Consider the following 25,820-nt stretch of genomic DNA (forward strand, 5'->3'; position numbering starts at 1 on the left):
AATTGCCTGTGTCCACGTTTTAGCGTGTTGCGAATACAGAGGTTTGGTACCTATCTACTATTTATACAGAAAATGGAATGAGTTGTTGGTTGAATTTGCATTATGAACACTAGCACTTTGAGATTGTTTATTCAATGTAAAGAGCACCACAAATAAAATGCATTATTATAATTATTGAACAGAAATGTATTTTGATATTCATTGCATATCAGCCATACAATATGAAGACACACTGTTTCATCATAGTAGACCTATGTAGGATAGTTGCAAGGTTACATTTTAATGATTTTAATTTGCTTTGCTATCAGGCAATGGTTCTGGGCACTTTGGCGGAGCACTCACTGCCATTCAAAATGGCCCCTGTCATCGTCAACCTTGCACAGACGCTAGCCGGGGACAAAGTGGCTCTCAGTTGCATGAAGCTGTCACAAACAGCAGCAAAATACAAAATGGTTCACGGCCTGGGGAAGACATTCTCCGACCGCATCCTCAGCAACACTAGGATGCGGTCGAGCATAACAAATACCATTCTGTACCCAAACAATAAGTTGAACCTGAGAAAATTGTATGGTCCAAGGCCAATGCCAGTTGTACATAGCAGGATGTTGTTATAATGTGTATCAACAATGTGAGATAACTTAGGTACGAACACTGTGACACTACTGTGAGTTATCACAAGTTCTTCTGAGCTGTGAAGAACTCAACTAGCCCTGTAAATCGGCACACAACAGTAGACACACATGTAATCTGTATGTACTGTCTAGAGCTTGAATTCAGCTCTGTATGCTACTGCTGTAATATGTTTTGTCAAAGGTCATAACAAAAGAAGTTGAAAAAAAAAGAAAAAAAGAAAAGAAAATGTAAAATGCAAATGACAAGAAAAGATCAGGATGAAGATTTCATCCTGTGGGTAATGGGGGCGGGACTTGATAAGCTTTGGCTTCTCCCGCTTTTCCCTTTCGGCCACGTGTATTGTATTATTTGAACAATGATGAAATGTGATGTTTATGAATTGACATGCCCGAAATAAACAACATAAATAAAAAAGGTACCATTCTCCGTCAATCTTGATGAGGCCACATCAAGTAGTGACAAAAAAGTAATAATAGTATTAATAGTAATTCCTATACAGTGCTTTTGACACCTAAAGCAATTAAAGAAGAATGCTGGCCATTTTTAACCCATATCCTTGTTGATCGAGGTTACCGAGGAAAAATAATGAGAATCTTTTGCACAATGTTGACCAGATTTCAGGGCAGCAGCTAAAGCGAACCTATGGGGGCAGACATAGCTGATAGTGAAACTTAAGGATGTCTGCCCCATAGGTTCGCTTTAGCTGCCGTCCTGATATCTGGTCAATATCGTGCAAAAGATTCTCGTTATTTTTCCTACTGACAGCACTCGGTAACCTTGATCCACAGGGATATGGGTTAAAAACGGCTGAAGTTCTCCTTTAACAATGGTCTTCTCATTTATACAGGTGCTTTTCCATTTTGGTTCAGTCATATGAGACTGAATCATAACTTGAGACATGTGTTCTTTCTGTTTGTCAGCGGGCTTACCTCCAAGAGATCTGTGAATACATGCGCATTCCTGGATCAACTCCAAAGAGATTTGTCCAGCATCGTTGGCTGACATGTTATGATGTTGGACTCAGCACTCAGACCATGCTTCCTGCTTACAAGTAGAGATGCACCGATCGATCGGCAACCGATCGCAATCGGCCGATAATGCCCCTATCGGTTTTGATCGGAGTTCTCAAAATAGATCACATCAGGCCGATCAGATGACGTTTAAGTATAAAGACAGTGCACTGACTGCATGCAGGGAGGGAATTTCATGGCCGCCGTTGCCCCGCACTTTGGCCTTGATGCCCCGTGAAAAAAAAACTCATCATACGGCCATAGTGGCCTCTGTGCCCCTGGCCAGCGTAGCGAGCTTGCCCTGAATTACAGCCACCTGAGTGCACAGTAGTCACTCACAGTAACTTCAGTGAGTCCGCGGTTCGCGCAGGTGGAGTCTCATCATCACGATGATCTCTAGTGAAAGCCTCTCAAACAGCAGCAGCGTCTCAAAACAGAAGTACGAAACTTACAGCACAGGTGCGAAAGCGAGCTCAGCCGGTTTTGACATGATACGTAACTGACTTATGTGGTAGGATTTAGTCCGGTAAAGTTGGAAATATATTCACAGATTCGAACTTCCCGGATCAATAACTCATAAGTGAAACCTTGTTAAAACACAAACGACGGGTCTTTTCTACCGTAGTAAGGTAGACAACGAGCTACAACCATATGTTAATCAAAACGAGCGTCTGGACATTAACTCTGGTCTGTATGGTCAGCAAGCTGTGAGACGAGGGTGCAGGGACTGTCTACAAAGTGCAACACCGAAAAGAGAAACTACAAAAAATTCAATAACTTCACTATTATTCAGAGTGTAGTGTCACCAAAATCACTCCACACATCAGTGGTCTCCTGCTGGTTATTCTACAATTTTTTGTTTGGAAAAATTGTGCTTTGCCATAATTTTGGGGAATTTCTATTGGGAGAAATATTCAATAACACTAATATTCAGTGAGGTGTCAAAAAAATCACCTCACCCTAACCCTACTTAACAAAAACTACTTTCTAATGTAACTTTAACTTGATTTTGGTATAAAAAAAATGTTTTAATACACAATCCATGTCTTATTATTAATTAGGATGTTATGGTATCAGTCTGAAAGGTAAATCAACACATTTTACTCAGTGGCCTTTGTGCCCTGTCATGTGGCCTTGGTGCCCCTGAAAAAAAAACTGAAGGCCAAATGGACTTGCCCCTAAAATGACAAAATTCCCACCCTGACTGCATGCATTCCCACTAGTAAGCTACAGTTACTCTATGTAAGCTGAGTCCAAGTTAGCTCTAAGAGAGTCTCTAAAATGTGAGATATTGCACATTGCCTCAGCCTGCAATAAAACGGTGGTCAATTCATGATACTTTCTCATCTCCTAATTTTTATACTTAATAATACAATGTCAATGTTGTGTAAGAAGAATCATTAATTAAATATATTAAAGTTACACAAGACAACAATATAGAAGAATTTATGGATTTGACACTGTGATCGGTGATCGGCAATATCGGGATCAGCAGATTCTGCTTTCGGTAATCGGTGATCGGCCCCAAAAATCCTGATCGGTGCATCTCTACTTACAAGGTCTTGTACTTTGGGTTCATGAATGAAGAAGACAAGGCTCTCTACAAAGAACCTTTGGAACAACTCTATGCTGCTCACCATGTGAATGAAAAGGCCCAGAGATGCATTCAGTCTTTTCACAAGGACCTCAGCGGGAAAGGTAAATCGATCTATTGCGGTTGTAGATTGGCTGGATAATGTGGACAGATTAATGGGAATATCTATGATGTGTCAACATTGGCCTGCATGTTCACTATCTGACATTTGTTTTGGTAAATCAACAAACAAGAGCTTTGATACATTCTCTTCCATGAATGACACAGCAGGGCAGAGACCGAAAGCAGCGGTTGGTCAAGAAACTGTGGCATGAAGACACCAAAACAGAGCTCCATCTCAGTGTCTACACAGGTGTCCTGGCTATTCTGAAAGAATACGTCATGGTGTTCCAGGTATATTGAAATACTGTTTCACAACTATGTTGTATCATAAAGCTTAGAGGTATTTTAACATCTTTTATTTTATGTTACCAGTGTAACTGGCTGTGTCTTACTCTGCTTGTATGGTGGAAATTCATATCCATCTCTCACTTGCACAATATTACTACTTCCTCAGAGTCGTGATACCCTTGTGCAAAAGTTGCATGACAAGCAGCTGCAGGTTTTCACCAACTTCCTTGCATGCTTTGTGAAGCCAGAACACCTGCTACCAATCCCCAGGACCCTGGCAGGTCTCGAACTCAAGGGAGAAACAAACTGCTGCCTGCAACAGACGTGTATGTGGGTCAAGTGGCAGATAGATTCAGACGGGAGCATCCTCAACACCATGTGAGTGTTTTAAAATGAGTTACCTAACTTTTGGACCAAAGCCATTTTATTGCCAATGATAAAGGAGCACAACTATACCAGTGTGTTATTGCCAATATTTATACAGCTGCTGAAGCCCTTGCTGGACCAAGTACTCCAGGGATACATTACATGTGGGGAATACCTGCAGAGCAAGCTGCCACTGGAGAGCATGACCCTGCAGTGCCTGTCTGCTGTTGACCCTATTGCAAGGGGGCACTCCAAGACTGGACGTCTACTGAGACGACTTGTGGAGATGTTAAACCAGTTTCTCCCTGCTGATGTGGATGTTCAGCAAGAGGTTAGCTGGATAATGCACTTCCCTAATGTCAGTATGTAATGCTTGTTTGTGAGTCTTGTGTGGATGCTTTTGATATTGTTGCTGTTTATTTTGTAACCTTATATTTTGCTGCTGTGGAGGTTAAATGTCCCTGGTGGGATAATTAAATGGTTCTTATCTTATCTTAGGTTCTTAGGTGATGCTGTCAGCTGGTGGGCAGCTGTCTTTGAAACTGGAAGGTACCCTGGTCTCAGCATGGCAGTAAAGGCAGCGTTGTTCCATGGGCCACTGGTGGAGTCTTCATTTAGTCTCATGTCTGACATCATCGACCTGAGAAGTCGCAGCATGAACATTTCCACTTTGAGTGCTATCCAGACAGTGAAACACACCTTGCTGACCCAGAAGCAGACAGCAGTGGAGATGATCAGAAGGGAAGACCAGAAGTATGGGCCAGTGGACCAAAAGATGTGCCACAACATCATGTAGGCTGGAACCAAAGACAAAGCTCTGAGCAAGCAGGCAACCTTAGAGGAGATGGAAAGAAGGAGGGAGTTTGACTGCCAGCCACCCTCAAGTGCTGCCGCTGCAAGGAGAGCAAAGGCAGAAGAGGAGGCGCTGGCCAGAAAGCAGCATGCAGCCAAATTGCGCAAGAGAGCTTGTGAAACACTTGTCCAGGCTAAAAGACAAAAAAAAAATAATGTTTTCATGTCTGTCTTTTGTTCTTTTTTTGTTACACACACACACACACACACACACCCCCGGTGACACTGTCACCTTTTTTGATCTGAGGAGTTTGCAGGTCTGACTAAAGCTGAACTTGTAGTTACACCGTATCTAGATGTTGTATGCTAACAAAAAGTACAGATTTTGGTTTTGTGACGGCCCCGTATGTCTGTGTGCTTTGACTTCCTGTGTTGTCTCTGAGGTGGGAGCTGGCTGCAGTGGTGACTGCGAGGACCTGATTGTGATTATTGGAGGCACCTGGGCTCAGTGCTCCACAGGATATAAAAGGCCCAGCGTCTTGCCAGCCGCTCTCTCTCTCAGACCCTGACCACATTTGCACCTTCTTGGTTTTGTTACCTTTTGTTTACTTTACTACACAACACCCATCACACCTCCATATACATGCACCCACATGAACACCACTGATAATGCTGATTGAAACACATCCCATTCCTTACTGATTATTTTGAGTTACAATAAAACATGGACTTGCCAGTTTTTGTTGTCCTTTTCCCTTCGTTTGTCATGGCCTAGAGCCAGGTTTGTGACAGTTTATTTCGGGTATTTTGAGAAGCATTGTGCAAATTGAGTTTTGGCGGAGTCAGTCTGGTTTTGAATGGTTTTCTCTGTCTTTCTTCCGGTTTTCGGTTCAACCAAAATCGCACTTTTTTTTTCAAAACATAATCAAAAACGATGATCCTACCATTAACCTATGATATTGTTGCGTTATCAAAGAGACATTCGTGTATTTGTGTTGAGAAATGTCGAAATTAGAATAAAACCTTTGACAGTGAGGAAAATACTTCCGGTCATCTGATCCTGGATAGCCACTCGTAATCCTTCAAATTCTGGATTTCCATATTCAGTTTATCACTCTAAAGTCTTTTTTTTTTTTTTAATGGAAAAAATAAAACAAAACAAAACAAACAAAACAAAAACATCATCAAACAATTGAAAATGCTTTAACAATTCACATAATTAGGCTGCAGGTACAAGGGGCCCTCAGCCCTTATCAGAGACACCAAATAATGAGGATTGGTCAAGGGTCAGGTATTGACCCTTGATCAGTTTTATGATCAATTATCATAACAGTAACTGTAAAGTGATTGCTAAAGATTTTAAACATAATCCCTTACATTACCTTGTTACTGGAAGAAGATATGTAATTGCAGTAATCAGAGTAAAAGTAATCCAATTGCTTCCAACACTGCTGGTGACAACTTTGCCATCTGGTGAGGAAGGGTTATGTGGTATGCTCCAGTCAGGAACAAAGTATCAAATTAAAGGACAGTCCTTATTATTTTCAAGTTGTTGTACTCGGTTATTGTTTACAAAATGTAAATCATAATGACACAATGCACATATCTATAAAACTTTAGGAAGTTAAGTCAGACAACTGAGAAATGGGAATAAATCATTTATTAAGCATGAGCATGGAAACACAGTATAGGTAGGGAGCCTTTTCTTGAGCATGGTTGCAGCAGGATTGAGTGTAGTATGGCAAGCTGAAGCACAGCATTGGTATCCTTCAGCATGGCTGCAGCAGGTTTGGCGTCAGGCTCTGTCTCAGTTATTCGTTCCCTAAATGATCTGGATTGCCAGACATTACAGGGAATGACGCAGACCCCTGCAAGGGATCATAGAGACAGAGCCCACAGGTGGATGCTGGGGAGGAGGTGGGATTGCAAAAACCTCATGGGCAGCAGCAGCAGCAACGAGATGTGCTGTCAAGATGCGATGGGTGCAGCTTGAGTCGTCTGCCTGAGCTAGCTTTGCAGGCTTCACATCATTCACTGACACAGCTTGTAAAATAACTGTTTATTGCCCAGAAGTTAACAATGTCATTGGTAGGACTTGCCACAGTTCACTTTTAATCACCTAAAATAAAAAATCCTTCATTGCTTCCCATATATTTCTATATGTTTATGAAAAAGAGCATTGTATAAAGGTTGCTATTTCAAAATTGAGGTGCTGAATACCAAGGCATTTCCATTGTTTGATATAGATGGTACATGTACATGTATTTGTCGTCATAATATGTGATCAATAAATTAGTGTGAATTACTGATTTGTGTCAATAGTCCAAACCTGTTTTTTCTAACCAAATTCCCTAAATACATTTCATCTTGGATGTTGATAGACAGTTATGAAGCAGAATATGCAATAGTTTGTTTTATTAAAGAGGAAACAAATTCATTCTTTGTGGGTTTTTTTTTTTTTTTATTGAACAACGTACTGAAACTACTCTGAAACGAAAAATTCGAGCTTCAGGGTCCAGGCACAACAGAAAGCCTTATTTATGTAAAACAACAGTATACATATACTGTATATACATGTCAAAAGTTTGGACACACCTTCTCGCTAACAAGTGTCCTTATCCGCCACCCACTCCAATGGCCACTTCTTTCCACTGTAACACAAAAAGGAAAGATATATTTAGGTGTTTTGGTTATGCAGATAAAATACAGATACATTGAGACACACAATTGGAGTGCTGTAGTTGTTTTCCAATAGCTGTGTTGCAGTAGATTTTCATTAAATCACAGCAGGCCAATGTTAGTCAACTACAATACAGAACAGACAAGGTCAAAAATAGATATATCAACTACTGTTTGAACTGGAAATGCTCAGACCTAAGTCCATTATAAGATGTTGTAACAGTTATGTGATTATAGTATGGTACTCATAAAAGAAGCCTATTCACGTCATTGATCAAGTCCTGGTTTTTGTAGACTAGGGGAGGAACAGTCAATCTCATCTGTCTATGTTTAGGTTTTGCAGAGAGGACTATTTGTATGTTTTGGCCAGGCCTTATTTCCTACAAGAAGCATAGTACTTAGAACTGCAGCAGATAAAAGTACAGTAAGGTAGAGAGAAGTATACAGTAGGTGACAGAACATGTAGCAATGTTAACTTAAATTTGAGTTATCCTGGCATGTTTAGTGAGTCCAAAAAAGCACACAAATCAATGACAAACCATGAAGTCACCAAAGGTCAACTGGGCTCCAGCTTGGGAATGCAATGTCTGCAGCAGTGTATGCAGGGAGTTCCACTGGTGGATTAAAGGCTGAATAATCATTGTGTGAACTTGTGTGGCTTCATTTTTATGTTTTGCACATTTACACTAAGGAGACCTAAGACCTTCACAGCCACTTCAGAGTATTTCAGCAGTGAATTTTTACTTTGGGCATAATATTTTTGTCATTTCATGGAACAAAACTGGATTGTTGGTGTGCATGTACATGTAGTCAGTGTAAATGGCAAGTACGATACACAGTATATATATATTAAGTGTCTTAGTAAGGTGTTGGGCCACCAAGAGCCACAAGAAACTGCTTCAGTGAACTTTGGTATAGATTGTACTACTACAAGTCTCTGGAATTCTACTGGAGGCATTGAAGTAATGAGCAATCATACATACCAGAGTTGGCATGGCTCCCACTCTACCTGCTCCATTATTTGGCCCTGCAAAATAGTGAGACTTTTTTCAGTGTCAGATTTTTGCAAGACATTACAGATATGCCATACTCTTACTCATACTTTTTGCCCTTTTCAACTGCAACGTTCTGTAACTTGGGACTTTCCAGAAGTGGTGAAGTTAAGAGATTGCTTTTGTGTCCACTGAATGAAGAACCAGCCATGAAGAGCAGGCCCCATAAATAATTAATCTTCTTTTGGTCTTGCTTCCCTTTTCCCTGTTTGGTGGTGCACCTAACACCCATCTCTCCTAAACTCATGACAAATATACTTTTTCATTTCCAAGAGACAAATTAGTCTCCTGCCGAACAGAGTAACACTTCAATTAAAAGCCAAGTCAAACAGCACAATCAAATCAAAATCAGGTTCCAGGAGGGGCGGGGGGCTGTGTAGTGTTTGAGTGGGATTATAACCTTGACAACTTTGTATTTCACAACCCTCTTCACAGGGTAAAAATCCTGGCTCCCTGTCACTGTGTGTGGGCATTCTGAAAGGAAAAAATATAGTCGTCGTAGTAGTAGTAGTAGTAGTAGTAGTAACACTACACAAAACAACAGTTTATAAAATGATAAGAGGATATTGAGATAGGAGGGGTTATACTTATACATGGACATATTGCCCAAACCTAATATGACACAGCCACTTAAAGATGCAAATACAGCCTTCAATGTTTAGATTTACACACATTTTCAATCAGTTCATAACTAGAGATGGTGCCGATCGATCGGTAACTGATCGGATCGGGCCGATATGGTAAAAAAACGATCGATCGGGAAATCCGATAAAAGGTCAAAATCACCGATCCGATCGCATTATACATATATTATACATGTGCTTGTGTTTGTTACATTCCGGATCCAAAGGGGGCGGTAGTGCGCCAAACCGCTGCCGCTTCAAAACAAAGAAGAAGTGTTGTGTTGTGGTCACACAGCCTGCATGCACTGCTAACATGTCAGTTATATGGAAGTTCTTTGAAATATGTGAGACAGATGTCACACACGCCAGCTGTACCGCATGCAAGCGTGTAGTGCCTCGTGAGGGAAACAAACCAAGTAGTTTTAATACAACCAATTTAATTCGGCACTTGAAGTCGTTTCACAGCAAGGAACATAACGATTTCCTGCAACTAACTAGCGAAAAGAAAAAGAGTATGAGAGCACGCAGCCCTACAACTCTCGCGGTGAGAAGGCCATGGGAATCACAAGAAGGCTATATAGCTTATATTGGCTCAATTTATATTTTATTTTTTTATACTATGTATGCAACAATACAGCCATTTAAATGGCTAATATCAATAAATGACTGAACTTTCAACCTTCAGCTCTTCTTGACTGCCTTCTAGAGGCCATTTTGGCATATTGTTTTCCACAGTGCCACTGCTGCTATGAAGGAATATTGAAGTTACTGTTATGCAGTAAATAAAGGTAATCTAGTAGTATAAATAAATAATTACAAGGTTAACATAAATGAAAGACTATAGGCCTTTGCATGAGTGGATGAATTAATGGGGAAAAAAGAGTTAAAATAATATAAATATTAATAATATCGTTCCACGTGATCGATCGGTTCTGATCGGTAATCGGATCGGTGAGGCTTTAGGTGATCGGTGATCGGTATCGGTCCCAAAAAACCTGATCGGACCATCTCTATTCATAACATACCTTTCCTTTGATGTGACAGCAATTTACAGGGAGCTTGACAGCCTTCTTCCACACTTCCATCTGTTAATTACAGGAAAACATTTCAAATATGTAAAAATGAATTTAAAAAGTATTTGAATTTAACAATGTCTACCACATAAACAATAAACTTAGACAGTTTACAATGGCGACGGACCATTAATTTGTCAAAGCTTATTTTCATAACTCGCCAATTCAATCAAGTCTATTTGTCACTCTGCTTTTAATTTTTAACAGACCCATTTTTTTCCATTGGTTCAGAGATGTGATTTTAGAATACAAGTTTACCATGAGGGCTTGCGATTAAAGGCTTCTTCATCTGGGATCAAACGCAGCACACGTTGAGCACTTCATACATAAACTATGCATCATGGGTGAATTATCCCTTTAACGATTAACAGGCTCCGCCATTGAAATGAAACATTGTACTGTTGATGGGTATTGTCAAGGGCAAACTCTACAGTATGTAGAAAGATAGGGCTGGGAGCAGCCACGCTGTCTGTGTGGACAACACACACTTGAGAGCTACAGCAGTTTAGTGATGTACACGCGCTGCTCAGCGCTCACACAACGCGTCCAGTCTGTATCTGTATATAAAGTAGTTGAAACTAGCACCCCCTCCAGCAGCTACAACAGTGACATGCTACTTACACACTGATGCTTCAGTAATAATCTAATGATGTCATCAATCAAACCACTTTCATATATAATTTTTCTCTCCCAGAACTGTTATTAAGTCATGCTGTCCGTCCACGTCAGAAATCAAATGTTTTTTTTAAATTGTTCTCAATGGCTTCACTCAATGAGAGGTCACGGAGAGGGGAGAGGGACAAGGAGATGCAGTACTGTTTCACTATGGAGCAAAAAGAGCATATTTTAATAATTGTGTTGCACTCAGTCAGTTTTATGGGTTTGTTGTCATTCTGACAGCAACAACACTACAGGGTAACCAGGGTAACAAGGCTACCTTGAGTAAACTGTTGAGCATACATGCTTGAGCATGCTACAGAACAGTGGTGCAATGGCAAAATGTTCTGGTGAAACTCGTGCTATAGAACTATTGTTCTGCACGTCAGAGTAATAGGGTTATTAAACAATTTTGACAGTAACTGTTTGGGTCACCAAACATGTTCTTTGTACGACTGCTGACATCCGTACTGTGACGGCCCGGTATGAATACACATACCTACATATAAACACCCATTTCTGCCATCCTATTTCAAATGGTTTGAACACAGGGTTGCCCAGACATTACACAAAGTGAGTGTATGGTTGTGTGGGGCATACAACTTATTTCCATTATTCTTCATACAGCTCCTTTTCTCCTTACCTTTTTCAAAACAACCTGGGGAGGCTGCTGGAAATCCTCCTGGGGAATGGGGTCTCTTAAGTAGTCCAATTGGGGCTGCTGGTGGTCTGGTTAAGGCCACTGGGGGATCAGACAGGGGCACTGTTACCATGGGATGTGCTGGGGCCAGCGGGAGCTGCTGGGGCCATTGGTGGTCCAGCGGGAGCTGCTGGGGCCATTGGTGGTCTAGCGGGAGCTGCTGGGGGGTAGCACGGGGGCACTGCTACTGCGGGATGTGGTGGGGCCAGTGGTGGTCCAGCGGGAGCTGCAGGGGCCATTGGTGGTCTAGCAGGAGCTGCAGGGGCCATTGGTGGTCCTGCAGCATCTAGTGGGGTCCAGCCTTCATCGGAGGAGTACTGTATTATTAGTAATAGTGTGATCCATTTATTATTATTATTATTGATAGAAACAGATGTTACCTACTGGCTGAAGCGTTGCAACAAGTGACATGTATAAAGGTACTTCTACCAAACACTAGTGATTTAACAGAATCTTACAAAGACTGTGTCAAGTGATGGAGATGACTGAGATAGTCTAGTTGTATGTATGCTAGGTGACCAATTATTCTACTGGAATTGTATAATTAAAACTATAGCATTGTTAATTACCTTGTCTCATAATTCAATTTCAAGGTGCTATATTGGCATGAAAGTTCAAGAAACAATGTTGCAAAAGCATCAATATTCTGTTACATATATCCAGAAATTTAATTATTTTCATCATTCCCAGTTGTGTTTGTCTGAACATTTTTACCTTGAATGACGACATTATATAGGTCCTTCATCCGTTGCAGACATGTACTGGATGTCTCCGTGAGCTGGCAACAGGGAGCCAAAACCTCTGACACCCAGGTATTCGGTCTTTTAGCAGGCTTTGACAAAAAAAGAATAGCCCTCACACCCTGAGCCTGCAATTTTTCAAGCTAAAAAAAAGGACACACAAACAAAAAATAATAAAATGTAAATGTATGTAGCTACATTTGGAAACTGAACTGCATGAAAACAACAAAAGCGTACCAATATATAGGCTTCATCCTGCATGTGGGAAGCTGTCCGGTTTTTTTGGTGGGTGTGGACCCAGTTCTCCCACTTCAAATCAAACTTCTCAAAAAAAAATGTACGCCCAAGCTTATGTGGCTGCTCAGCCTTGCAAATTTTGCAAGTTTTGCAGGCCACATTTAATTGAGTTCCACAAGACACACAGTTTCTTGTGGTCGACCCCTGGCCTGGCATTTCTATCAGAGATAGAATAAGAGAGACACAAACAGTTTATAAGAAATACTTCTTTCACTCAAACAAACCATGTTAAGTGAGAGAACGAGTTGAAAAAATTGAAAACTTACTTGAAGACTGTGGGGCTTCTAGAAGAGAGTTAAAAATTGTGTGTGTGTGTGAGAGAGAGAGAGAGAGAGAGAGAGAGAGAGAGAGAGAGAGAGAGAGAGAGAGAGAGAGAGAGAGAGAGAGAGAGAGAGAGAGAGAGAGAGAGAGAGAGAGAGAGAGAAAGAGCAGCTGTAAGAGGTCAGTGTTGAAGTGGCTCTTAAAAGAGCCATTGGTTTTTAATCAAGGGGTATACAGTAGAAGAGTTGGTGTAGGTAAAAGGGATGTGGTGGGAAATAACTGTTGGAAAAAGCGGAAAACAACATGGTCATAAATACAGAACTGTAATAAAATGCAAAGAACTTGCTAATGTGCTCTTAAACATGTAAACTGCATGAATGTTAGCAAAATTAAGGGCAGTTGTTTGGACAATAGAGATCTACTAAACTGAGATGAATTCAATTCATCATTAATATGCAGTCACTACAGCCTTTGATCGAATAATTTGCCAATTGTCAAACAGAGAGACGCACGCACACACACACAGGTAGACTTAAAAAAAAAAGATCAATATTTGACGATCGCTAAAAATATGGCAATATATTGTATTGCTGCGACAGCACTGACCTGTCTGTAATAGATGCTGATGTTCATCATGTTGATTAACATATTACAGACATATTACAGATGGGTCAGTTGTAAGTTAGCAATTTATCATATTACTACCATGGATGTATTTTATTATAGATCCATGATTACTACTCAACTTAACCCTTTCAGTTAGCTGTAAAGCTAAATACTAAAAGAGTGAACTCCGTAGCATAACGATATTCACTAATTGAATCTAGCATTAATACATTTCAGCTCTCTAATGTTACGCTAAATTAAATGTAGTTAACATGACAACACTCACAGGCAACCTCAGATATTTAAAACAAAAAAATTAAAATATATATTAGCCATGTGTCATTAGCTTACCTGACAAGGAGGGAATTTGGGATACTGTATGATTCTTTTCCTCTCTCCTCCGGGCAAAGTTGTTGGCATTGACTGAAGATCGAATTAGCGCCCCCTTGCTGGCACTGTGCTTTCATACAAGCGTATACTTGTCACACCTGAGAGAGGCAAAATGTGACACTGACACGGTGGACCACGGTGGACCGGCGGGCGTAGTTCACGCTTTGACGTGATACTGGGTTGGTCCCTCAGGTTGCATACCTTGATGTTCTTATTGAAGAATATTTAGAGTCAAGAAAAGCTCTATTCCCAGAAAGTGGCCTGAAACCAAAGCATCATTATTTACGTCACTACGCAGAAATGATTCTGAAATTTGGGCCTCTGATCAGACTATGGACAATGCGCTTTGAAAGAAAGTACAGTTATTTCAAAAGATGTGCAAGGAATTTGAAAAATTTCAAAAACCTTTGCCTAACTCAGCTGCTACAGGCGTATCTTTCAGCAGGATCAATGGGCAAGGCTGTCTTCCAAGTTAAAGATGGTTCTCCATTTTACTTAGATACAGTAAAGCCATTCAAGATGCAGTCAGACAATTTGGCTTCACTGAAACCAACACAAAGTTCACAGTAAAAATTCTGTATAAGGGAACGTCATCTAAAAAAGGGCAATTCCTTGTCACAGGGAACACTGACTCCATGCAGTTTGGTGAACTGGTGCTCATTTTGATTAAAAATGACACTGTTCATTTTGTTTCAGTTAAGCAGTTACAAGCCCAAATTGAAAATGTGAAGCAGTCTTCAGCACCAAGGATAAAGAAGCGCAAATGCCATTGAATGAGACACCAGAAAGCCAACAGGAGAAGAAAGACAAAATAAAAGCACTCAGTGAACGGACTAACTTCAGCCCAGGCAATGCAGAAACTCTAATGAAGTGTACCTACTCCTCCCAACGTAAAGTGATAAACAAGGGAACAGATCTGCAATCCCTCATGGAGGAGCGGCCTTTTTTGTTCCAGGAGATTGGCATGAAAGTTCACTTCCAAGAGCTTACTGGGATATCGCTGAAAGATACTTTCCTCACCAATGTAGACAAAAAGGGAAAACGGCTTCTGGACTTCATGAGAACCACTTGTGCAGAGAAGAGCAAAATCGTTCTTCAGGCTGTCACAGAGCTGGAAATTCTGAGAGGACGACTGTAGGGCTGCTCAGAAGATGTCAAGGATATGGTTCCCCTTCTTCTCTCCTACTTTGATGAAAAAGAGGAGAACCTCTTCCACTATGTTGAACAAACATGCCTGGCAAAAAAAGTACAAGTGGAAAGTTCGCCCGTGACACCATGCATCATTGTATGTGGTAAGTGTTGATAATCAGTTTTACCAAGCTAATGTTTTACATTAGTATTACATGAAAACTGTCATGCACTGTCATGTTTTGAAGTGCTGCTTCAAAGCCTAGCAATGCTGGTAAGACTGCTTTTGGATGGTAATGGCTGATCTGCTATTCTACCTGTCTGTTCTTTGCAGGAATGTCTTGCTATGCCTTAAGACAGTCCATGCTGAGTGTAGATGGCAAGGTTGTGAATGACCACATGCACAACTTCATCTCTGCCATCTGTTTGATGTTTGGAACCTACTACTGCCTCAATATTCATTATCCCATGGATCTGGGCTCCACACTTGAGTTCCTTCAGAGGTAAATTAATGTTTTTTTGTTCTCTTTATTAATTAATAAAAACATTTGACTTCCTCATTTGGAAAAAAAATCTGTATTTTTAGTGTTTGTTATTATGTATTACTTGAACAATAAGATCAAGGCAGCAGCAATTTAGTGTACTTTTTATTCATTTATTTGTTGTCTTTTTCATTAGAAGCTGCTCTTTCAGTTACTTTAAAACAATGTCAGGGTACTGACTTCGATTACACAATTGTAATTTCCATGTTTCAGTTTTTTACTCTTGGCTTCTTGTTTTTTTGCTATAAGAAGCAACTTTTCAGAGCATTTGGTCACTGGTTAATTTGAAGTTAGTTAGTTAAAGATGGTTTGTCTTTTTACTTGGTACTGTACAGTAAAGCCATTCAAGATGCAGTCAGACAACACAAAGGTCACAGTAGAAATGCTGTTGTGTCACAGGGAACATTGACTCCATGCAGTTTGTTTGATAGTGTTTATTTTGATTAAAAATTACTGTGAGGAAAGACGATGAAAAGAGGTGTGGTATCTGAACATCAGTGACTTGATTAAAGTTTGAGTTGTGTTTTCCAGTTCTCCACTTGTAATATCTTTGGTGGTCATCTTTTCCTCTTGTGCCATCATCAGGTCAAGATTATAATTTGTCTGGGTTTTTGTTCCCAGAAGCAACCTTTCAAAAAAACTCAGTAATTAGAAGTAATTATGGTACTAGCAGTTAGTTTTTCCACAAACAAAAAAACATTTTTAACTGTGAAATTTACTGGCATACCGTGATGTTTTATATGTTATCACTGTATGTTTTATGGTGAAATTCTGGCAACCACAGCTGCCAGTGAAATTTACAGTTCCTAAAAAGCATACCATAATATCTTATACATGGTCACCATATTTACTACAGTAGTTTACTGTTAAATAGTTTACATTATACCTGTTATTCTTACAGCAAATTACTGTAAATACTAATAAGTTGATGATGAATCATTTTTTTAAAAAGTAGTTTGCTGTTAATAACACCATTTTCAACCTTGACATTTACAGTTGTATAAAACCATACTGTGATGTGTTATACATGGTCAGCATATATTTTACGGTAAAATTCTGGAAAACACAGCTGCCAGTATTGTACCGTAAAATATACAGATTTATTTTTACAGTGAGCCACCTGATAAGCTGCCTGAGCTGGCAAGCTCTGAAGGAGACAGCTCTGGGCAGAGGCCAGAACTTCTGGAGGAATACGCACAAGGTAGACCAGGGAAGAACAATGTATTTTTTAATTAAAGAATAAAATTGAAAATTCAATATTGGATTTACAGTATATTCTCTCTTGCTTCTCAACCTCTGCAACAGCTAACATGGAGCTGCTTTAGTTTGCCGTAGATATCTGAATGGAGGGGAAATGGTCTTACTTCATGAACACACACAGAGGAGACCTGAAAAAAAAGAGACACTGGGCGATAACAGGACGAACCGAAATATCTAGAGTCCACCAAGGCTCCACTTCTTTACCCATTATATACTGCCAAGATAGCAACAATGGTACAGTCAACTCTAAGCCTCTCGCAAGACCTTCAGAAACCTATGAGTAATATCAGGCTGGCTTGTTTTACAGTCAGTGGTCACAGTGCATCATTTTGAAAGCTGGGATAACTTTCCATCTCTCCTATTAGATAACATCCCTTTAAGTTTTTCTGAAATGTGGGTCTGGCTCTAATTCAGAATTTCTAGCTGACCCTAAGCAGCTGAGCAGTGGCTCCTGTTCTCCACTCTGCCCAGCCCTCCACACAATCCTCCGCAAACATGTTTTTTTTTTTTTTTTGATAGAGAGCCTGCTGGCAAAACGTAATTATTGTAATTTTAAGTTTTTGTTAGTGTTCACATACAAAATGACTGCTCTGAAGACTGAGCCGTGCATCACCACTGATGACAAAGTACCTGCTAATATCTGTAGGTTACAGTCTTCAGTCATGTATAAAATAAGGTGCACTTTCAGACAATATTCTTCCAATTTGGATATTAACAATTGACAAATACGACTACAAGTTGGGAATGAAAACTTGCATTTTTTACTTGAAATTCCACCCTGCTTGATACAATGCCATCACAACAAAAACAGGTTACAGTCCTGATGTTTACAGACTACACAGTAAATCCATGAGATGCTGCTTTGAAAGAAAATTACAAAACAAATAAACCTTAAGTAGGTTCTCTGGTCTCCACTCAGTGGCTTCACTCAGTCATTATTCAAGAATATCATATTGTAGGATAAGCAATGTAAACACATAGATAAGATTAGCATCATTTTACAACTTTACTGTCATATTATTTCTCCATGACAGAGTACATTTATCATTCATGCTGAGAGCCTAATTTCAGGCCCATGCAGAGTTTTTCTACAGTATGTTCAACTCACTGGAGTCAGGCTGCAGTATCTTAAATGTGACTATGAGCTTAATTGATTTTCTTAACCAGGGATAACAAAAGGCATAAACCATAGGATTTAGACAGGAGTTAAAATAATACAACCAGAACACAAAGGCAGCAGATAAATAATTTCGCAAGTTTTCTTGGCCTGTAAGAGCAACACAGTAATATGGGCTGAGACATATTAGAAACAAAACTACAACAACACCAAGAGTCCTGGCTGCTTTCATTTCCGATTTCTTTGCAGTTACTTTCCCTGATTGTGTGGCAGCTGCAATATGAGACCGCATGGCACGAGCCTGAGACACAGCCACTACAAATATTCTCATATACAAAACAACAATAACGGTAATGGGAACAATAAAGGAAAAAGTGAGATCTACAAGTCCAGCAATGTCGTTGATGAAAACTACACACTCCCCAATGCAGGAGTGATACCTGCCGGGTTGTTGCAATGCATCCTTCAGGATCAGACTTTGAAAAATTACAGAGCATATCCAACACAGACAAATACACACCTGAACTCTTTTTTGTGTGATTTCACTGTAGTAATGCATAGGATAACAAATAGCCACATAGCGGTCAACAGATATGAGCACCATGGTTCCTACTGAAGCTGAAGCAATAACATATCCCAGATAATCATACAGTGTACACATGAGGTCACCGAGGAACCAGCAGCCGTCTACGAGCATAATTGAAAGGAACATGTAGAGGCCCATGAAGAAATCTGAGAAAGCCAGAGAGAGGATGAGGAGGTTGGTGGGGCTGTGGAGCTGCCTGGAGAGGAAGACCAGCATGAATTTATCATATTAATCATCATTCAGATGACAGCAGATCGAGCACATGACTGAAATATGATCAGATCACTACTTCTCGCAGTTTAAATGTCAATACTTTTTACCACTATTCATTAGTTTGATAAATTAATGAATGTCTACTTGAAGTGGGAGATAGAGATGATGACCAGCAGGTTAAGAGCTGTAGTGAGCAGAGAGCTGAAGAAAAGCATAATGTAAATCAGCATGGTGTCAAAGTGAGGACGTGTTGTCTTCTTGCAGGAGCTGTTGAGGAGTTGTGGAAAGCAGAGTTCAGTTTTCTCCCAGGTCCCCATCACCAGAGAGAGGAGAACCTGCTGAGCTCTGGCAGCTTTTTGATCAAAGCTTTCCGTCATACAACCATTTATCACCATTCTTCCAGCCCAGCCCTCCTTTCTCCTCACCTCTGCTGCTTTCTTCCACTCCATAGAGATTGAACTAGTCTGCCATCTTTGTTCATCCTCCTCAATGTTGATGACTTTGGTTTATGTTTATCTCCAGCTTTGGCTATTTGCCAGATGTCACAGGTCAAAGTTGGCTAAGCTCAAGTAGTAAATGTTGCTCTTTGTGAGAGTACATTCTTGACCTAATCTTTGTGCACTACCCAGCTGATAGAAAACCCAGGGCAATGTATGTAAAATTATCACAAACACCTATCCCAGTCCAAAGTCAGCCTAAAGCTGTTGGTGAACCATTTGGAGTAGTGAGATGGTTTAGGGCACTGTTTTTACTTTGAGTGTTCGAAGTGTTTGAGATTAGAAGAATCTGAATTATTGCCTACATTTTATAATACATGAACAAGTCTGAAGATTTAACAACCTCTAACAGCTGGACCCAATGGGCCCTATTTAGACAGTCTATAGCGCTCTGTCTTAAGCATTGGACAGGTCTAAGTCCATTTTGCTAGTTAAATGATGGATAATCTGCAAGCAGGTGCAAAGAGGTGGTATTTCGATTCTGAATTAGTCATGCGTGTGTTTTGGGTGGTGTTACGCTTGGTCTAGGGAGCTGAGCCCAATATAAAGAACCAACAACTGAACATAGGGTAAGTTAGGAGAAAATACAATTTATTACAATAATACAACAGGTACAATATGTACAGTGACAGGTGCGATATGTACAAGTGATGAAGTGTGGCTTAAGGGTGAGCCCTGGCCTAAAACAACAAACAAAACCAATCTAACCTCTGGAGCCGGAAATCTACCAAATCCCTACAGAAAAGAAAAAAGAAACAGATGCGTGATCCTAACTCTCTAACCTAATAAAAAAACAGGAGAAAACAGAAGTAAAGAAAAAGGCAGCTCACCCCTACTGCTTCCCTAAGCACAAAGACACTTGCTCTGGTTTTACCCAGAGCACACTCACAAACTCTTCCGCACTCAGGCTAACAAACACACTCTAACTTAGTCGCACACAAATTTTCCACGGACAATTTCACAGTTTCTCAGCTAGGTAGATGCTTTCACAATGACGATCCACCCGCATTGTCTGGCAGCATCGGCTTTTGTAGTCCCCACTTCCTGTATTGGCCAATCCCTCGCTGCCATGCCAGGTATGTAAAGTCAATGGGGTGCGGGAGCCACATGATCTTCGAAGATCATATTATTGACCCGGGATTCAGACACAGCAATCTACAGATCAGAACTAGCTGATATTTTTAAGTGGTTTGAGGAACACAACCTATTATTAAACGTTAAGAAACCAAAATAATTAATCTTCGATCCAAGGTCAGTAGGTGACCACAGCCCTGTGCTGATTCACCAGGAGGAAATTGAACAAGTGTGTACTTTTAAATACTTAGGACTGTACTTGGATTCTCAGTTCAGATGGACGGATCAGGTAGAGCTTGTATGCTCAAAAATAAGTCAGCGTCTGCACTTTTTACGTAGACTAAGGCTACATGGTGTTAATAAGGAAATTATGCTGTTGTTCTATAGGGCTTCAATTGAATCACTTATAAGATACGGAATCACAACTTGGTTTGGTAACCTACCTGTAAAACAATCAGGAAAAAGGTATAGGGTACCAAATTGCAAGTTAAATAGATATAAATTGACCTTCATACCTACCTCTATTAAATTGTTAAATAGTACAAGATAGTGTGTGTACGCAGTAGGGCTTTGACTCTGAACTTCGTTATTCGAATATAATTCGAATATTTACAAAAATAGATATTCGAACGAATATTAGGCAGCCCTTAATATTCAAACTTGTTAATGGGCATTATTTTTTGTAAATGTGTTTGCTTGTCAATGTTGTTTTCAATTCAGATTCCGAGGCTTTTTCACACCTGGTGAAGTTGTGAATCGCGAGCTCATTAGCATGGCTTTTATTGATCTGGGCTCCTGTAGGTGACGTTAGCGTCCTGGTTAGTGCCTATTTTGTATACCAGAACAATGGCCGCGCCAACGCCTACAACAACTACGCCTAAGGAGTTTTAAATCTACACTCCAGACCATCTGAAAAGCAATGTGTGGCAGTACTTTGGGTTCCCAAAGGAGCAATGAAAATAACTAAAGACAAAGCGATATGTAAAATATGTAGGACCAAACTCACATACCATGCTAAGACCAGCAACTTGAGAGCCCACCTGGCAACACTATATCCCGGCAAGCTGGAAGAGGAGGAGGGATCCGACTTTTAATAAAAATTAAAAAAACAGTCGTGAGTGTGTTTTTTTTCTGAAAACATCATTGCCTGCCTATTGACATTGACTGATACACTGCCCTCTGGTGGACAGAACATATACAACTTAAGTTTGATACCAATATCGGTCTTACTGAAGGCATACATGGTCAAACTATCATTCATAAATATCATTCATAAATATTCGAATATATTTGAATATTAATATTAATAAACAAACTTTGAATATGATTTTTGGCCAAAAGTCAAAGCCCTAATATGCAGTGCCATCACAAAGGTGTTGCCAGACCTCCCAGCCTCAATCTTAGATATTTTAGGGGAAACGCTCCAATCATTGGGGCTAGAGACCACTGAGGATTTTCCCTTCATTCAGGAAGCTGATCTGCTTTCAACACTGAGACCAATTCAAGCAAGAAGACTGGTAGCGACCTGGAAAAAAACCCCCCAAAAAACAGTAAGTAATTTTGACAACCTTTTTTGAAGTAGGTCTGAAATCAATGTTGATTTCATTCTTTACAGCACAAACCAATGAAGGCCATAGCCAATCAGCGTTGTCTTCTCCATCTTTCTCAACATGCTCCTCAGTCAGTCTCTCCCCGTTGTCCACCCGCTGGATTACTGCTGCAGACTGGGTTGACGACTTCCAGATCCCATGGACAACCTTTCCTGAAGGCTTAATGCAGTGGTTAGAGAGGTGGAAAAGGCCAAGTCCTGACTACGTAGAGAAATGGTCAGGATTGTTGTTACTGAAAAAATGAAAGCCTGTGCCTCTCCTAGTACAAAAGCCTCCACAGAAGTTGCCAAAAAAATCATTGCAAAGTATCCACAGTCACTACAAGATGTCATAGCAGGTGATGTGGTTGGACTAGGATATAACTCACTAGTTAAGCAGTTACCCAAATTGAAAATGTGAAGCGGTCTTCAGCACCACGGATAAAGAAGCGCAAACGCCATTGAGTGAGACACCAGAAAGCCATCAGGAGAAGAAAGACAAAATAAAAGCACTCAGTGAACGGACTAACTTCAGCCCAGGCAATGCAGAAACTCTTATGAAGTGTACCTACTACTCCCAACGTAAAGTGATAAACAAGGGAACAGATCTGCAATCCCTCATGGAGGAGCGGCCTTTTTTGTTCCAGGAGATTGGCATGACAGTTCATTTCCAAGAGCTTACTGGGGTATCACTAAAAGAGACTTTCCTCACCAATGTAGACAAAAAGGGAAAACGGCTTCTGGACTTCATGAGAACCACTTGTGCAGAGAAGAGCAAAATCGTTCTTCAGGCTGTCACAAAGCTGGAAATTCTGAGAGGACGACTGTAGGACTGCTCAGAAGATGTCAAGGATATGGTGCTCCTTCTTCTCTCCTACTTTGATGAAAAAGAGGAGAACCTCTTCCACTATGTTGAACAAACATGTCTGGCAAAAGAAGTACAAGTGGAAAGTTTGCCCGTGACACCATGCATCATTGTATGTGGTAAGTGTTGATAATCAGTTTTACCAAGCTAATGTTTTACATTACTATTACATGAAAACTGTCATGCACTGTCATGTTTTGAAGTGCTGCTTCAAAGCCTAGCAATGCTGGTAAGACTGCTTTTGGATGGTAATGGCTGATCTGCTATTCTACCTGTCTGTTCTTTGCAGGAATGTCTTGCTATGCCTTGAGACAGTCCATGCTGAGTGTAGTTGGCAAGGTCGTGAATGACCACATGCACAACTTCATCTCTGCCATCTGTTTGATGTTACGAACCTACTACTGCCTCAATATTCATTATCCCATGGATCTGGGCTCCACACTTGAGTTCCTTCAGAGGTAAATTAATGTTTTTTTGTTCTCTTTATTAATTGATGAAAACATTTGACTTCCTCATTTGGAAAAAAAATCTGTATTTTTAGTGTTTGTTATTATGTTCAAAGGTGTTTCTTCATGATCAATCCTGAGAGGGGCACAAAAGTTGAAACAAACAAGAACAAGAATCAGCTGTTGGTGAACCCAAAGGTCCTCACCCTCATCGCAGATCGTGCTGACCAGAATTGGAGAGGGACATATTAAAGATGGACCTATCCAACTGAACTGTTAAGGCTGACCTCTTGCACAGTGCCAGCTGTATGAACCCGTATGAAACAGTGTACACAAGGGCTGCAACTAATCATCATTTTCATAATCAATTAATCTGAGTATTATTGTCTTGATTAATTGATTATTGATTGAATGGTTTGGTCCATAACATGTCAGAAATAGTGATAATGTGCATCACTGTACTTTAACTGTTAACCATTGACACGCACAACATTATTCTTTGTTTTTGATCAACTTAAGGGTTAAAATAAGCAGTTTTTAGTTATGTTGAATTCATGTGAACTGACTCATTGTGCATTTTTTGTGGAATTATTAATGCCTATTGATTACATGAACAATAAGCAATAAGCAGCAATTTAGGTAGTTTTTGCCATTGCTGTTAGAGGCTGTACTTTCAGTTTCAATTTGTAGGTATTACTTGAACAATAAGATCAAGGCAGCAGCAATTTAGTGTACTTTTTATTCATTTATTTGTTGCCTTTTTTGTTAGAAGCTGCTCTTTCAGTTACTTTAAAACAATGTCAGGGTACTGACTTCGATTACACAATTGTAATTTCCATTTTTCAGTTTTTTACTTTTGGCTTCTTGTTTTTTTGCTATAAGAAGCAACTTTTCAGAGCATTTGGTCACTGGTTAATTTGAAGTTGGTTAGTTAAAGATGGTTTGTCTTTTTACTTGGTACTGTACAGTAAAGCCATTCAAGATGCAGTCAGACAACACAAAGGTCACAGTAGAAATGCTGTTGTGTCACAGGGAACATTGACTCCATGCAGTTTGTTTGATAGTGTTTATTTTGATTAAAAATTACTGTGAGGAAAGACGATGAAAAGAGGTGTGGTATCTGAACATCAGTGACTTGATTAAAGTTTGAGTTGTGTTTTCCAGTTCTCCACTTGTAATATCTTTGGTGGTCATCTTTTCCTCTTGTGCCATCATCAGGTCAAGATTATAATTTGTCTGGGTTTTTGTTCCCAGAAGCAACCTTTCGGAAAACTCAGTAATTAGAAGTAATTATGGTACTAGCAGTAAGTTTTACCACAAACAAAAAAACATTTTTAACTGTGAAATTTACTGGCATACCGTTATGTTTTATTTGTTATCACTGTATGTTTTATGGTGAAATTCTGGCAACCACAGCTGCCAGTGAAATTTACAGTTCCTAAAAAGCATACCATAATATCTTATACATGGTCACCATATTTACTACGGTAGTTTACTGTTAAATAGTTTACATTATACCTGTTATTCTTACAGCAAATTACTGTAAATGCAATAGGTTGATGATGAATCATTTTTTTAAAAAGTAGTTTGCTGTTAATAACACCATTTTCAACCTTGAAATTTACAGTTGTATAAAACCATACTGTGATGTGTTATACATGGTCAGCATATATTTTACGGTAAAATTCTGGAAAACACAGCTGCCAGTATTTTACCGTAGAATATACAGATTTATTTTTACAGTGAGCAACCTGATAAGCTGCCTGAGCTGGCAAGCTCTGAAGGAGACAGCTCTGGGCAGAGGCCAGAAACCTATGAGTAATATCAGGCTGGCTTGTTTTACAGTCAGTGGTCACAGTGCATCATTTTGAAAGCTGGGATAACTTTCCATCTCTCCTATTAGATAACATCCCTTTAAATTTTTCTGAAATGCAGGTCTGACTCTAATTCAGAATTTCTAGCTGACCATAAGCAGCTGAGCAGTGGCTCCTGTTCTCCACTCTGCCCAGCCCTCCACACAATCCTCCGCAAACATGTTTTTTTTTTTTTTTTTGATAGAGAGCCTGCTGGCAAAACTTAATTATTGTAATTTTAAGTTTTTGTTAGTGTTCACATACAAAATGGCTGCACTGAAGACTGAGCCGTGCATCACCACTGATGACAAAGTACCTGCTAATGTCTGTAGGTTACAGTCTTCAGTCATGTATAAAATAAGGTGCACTTTCAGACAAGATTCTTCCAATTTGGATATTAACAATTGACATATACGACTACAAGTTGGGAATGAAAACCTGCATTTTTTACTTGAAATTCCACCCTGCTTGATACAATGCCATCACAACAAAAACAGGTTACAGTCCTGATGTTTACAGACTACACAGTAAATCCATGAGATACTGCTTTGAAAGAAAATTACAAAACAAATAACAAACCTTAAGTAGGTTCTCTGGTCTCCACTCAGTGGCTTCACTCAGTCATTATTCAAGAATATCATATTCTAATATCATATAATATCAAGCAATGTAAACACATAGATAAGATTAGCAGCATTTAACAACTTTACTGTCATATTATTTCTCCATGACAGAGTACATTTATCATTCATGCTGAGAGCCTAATTTCAGGCCCATGCAGAGTTTTC

General features: G+C 39.8%; 1 protein-coding gene across 1 annotated transcript; it reads right to left on the reverse strand.

The window, feature by feature from the left end:
* Nucleotides 1–17,881: 17,881 nt before the first annotated feature.
* On the reverse strand, nt 17,882–19,026 carry LOC115588561 (trace amine-associated receptor 8a-like). Its single transcript, XM_030429232.1, has 2 exons — nt 18,854–19,026; nt 17,882–18,692 (listed from the first exon to the last, which is right to left on the reverse strand). Exons 1-2 carry the CDS (start codon nt 19,024–19,026, stop codon nt 17,882–17,884), a joined length of 984 nt encoding a protein of 327 aa, XP_030285092.1.
* Between the last annotated feature and the right edge of the window lie 6,794 nt (nt 19,027–25,820).

The sequence above is a fragment of the Sparus aurata genome, chromosome 9 (genome assembly GCF_900880675.1).
Source record: "Sparus aurata chromosome 9, fSpaAur1.1, whole genome shotgun sequence".
In the NCBI taxonomy this organism is placed as follows: Eukaryota; Metazoa; Chordata; class Actinopteri; order Spariformes; family Sparidae; genus Sparus; species Sparus aurata.

Bases quoted from the DNA above. Each gene is read 5' to 3' on its own strand.
- LOC115588561 (XM_030429232.1), bottom strand. From the start codon at position 19,026: ATGGGGACCTGGGAGAAAACTGAACTCTGCTTTCCACAACTCCTCAAC. The intron at 18,693-18,853 runs GTAGACATTCAT...CTTCCTCTCCAG, and splicing joins ATCTCTATCTCCCACTTCAA to GCAGCTCCACAGCCCCACCA.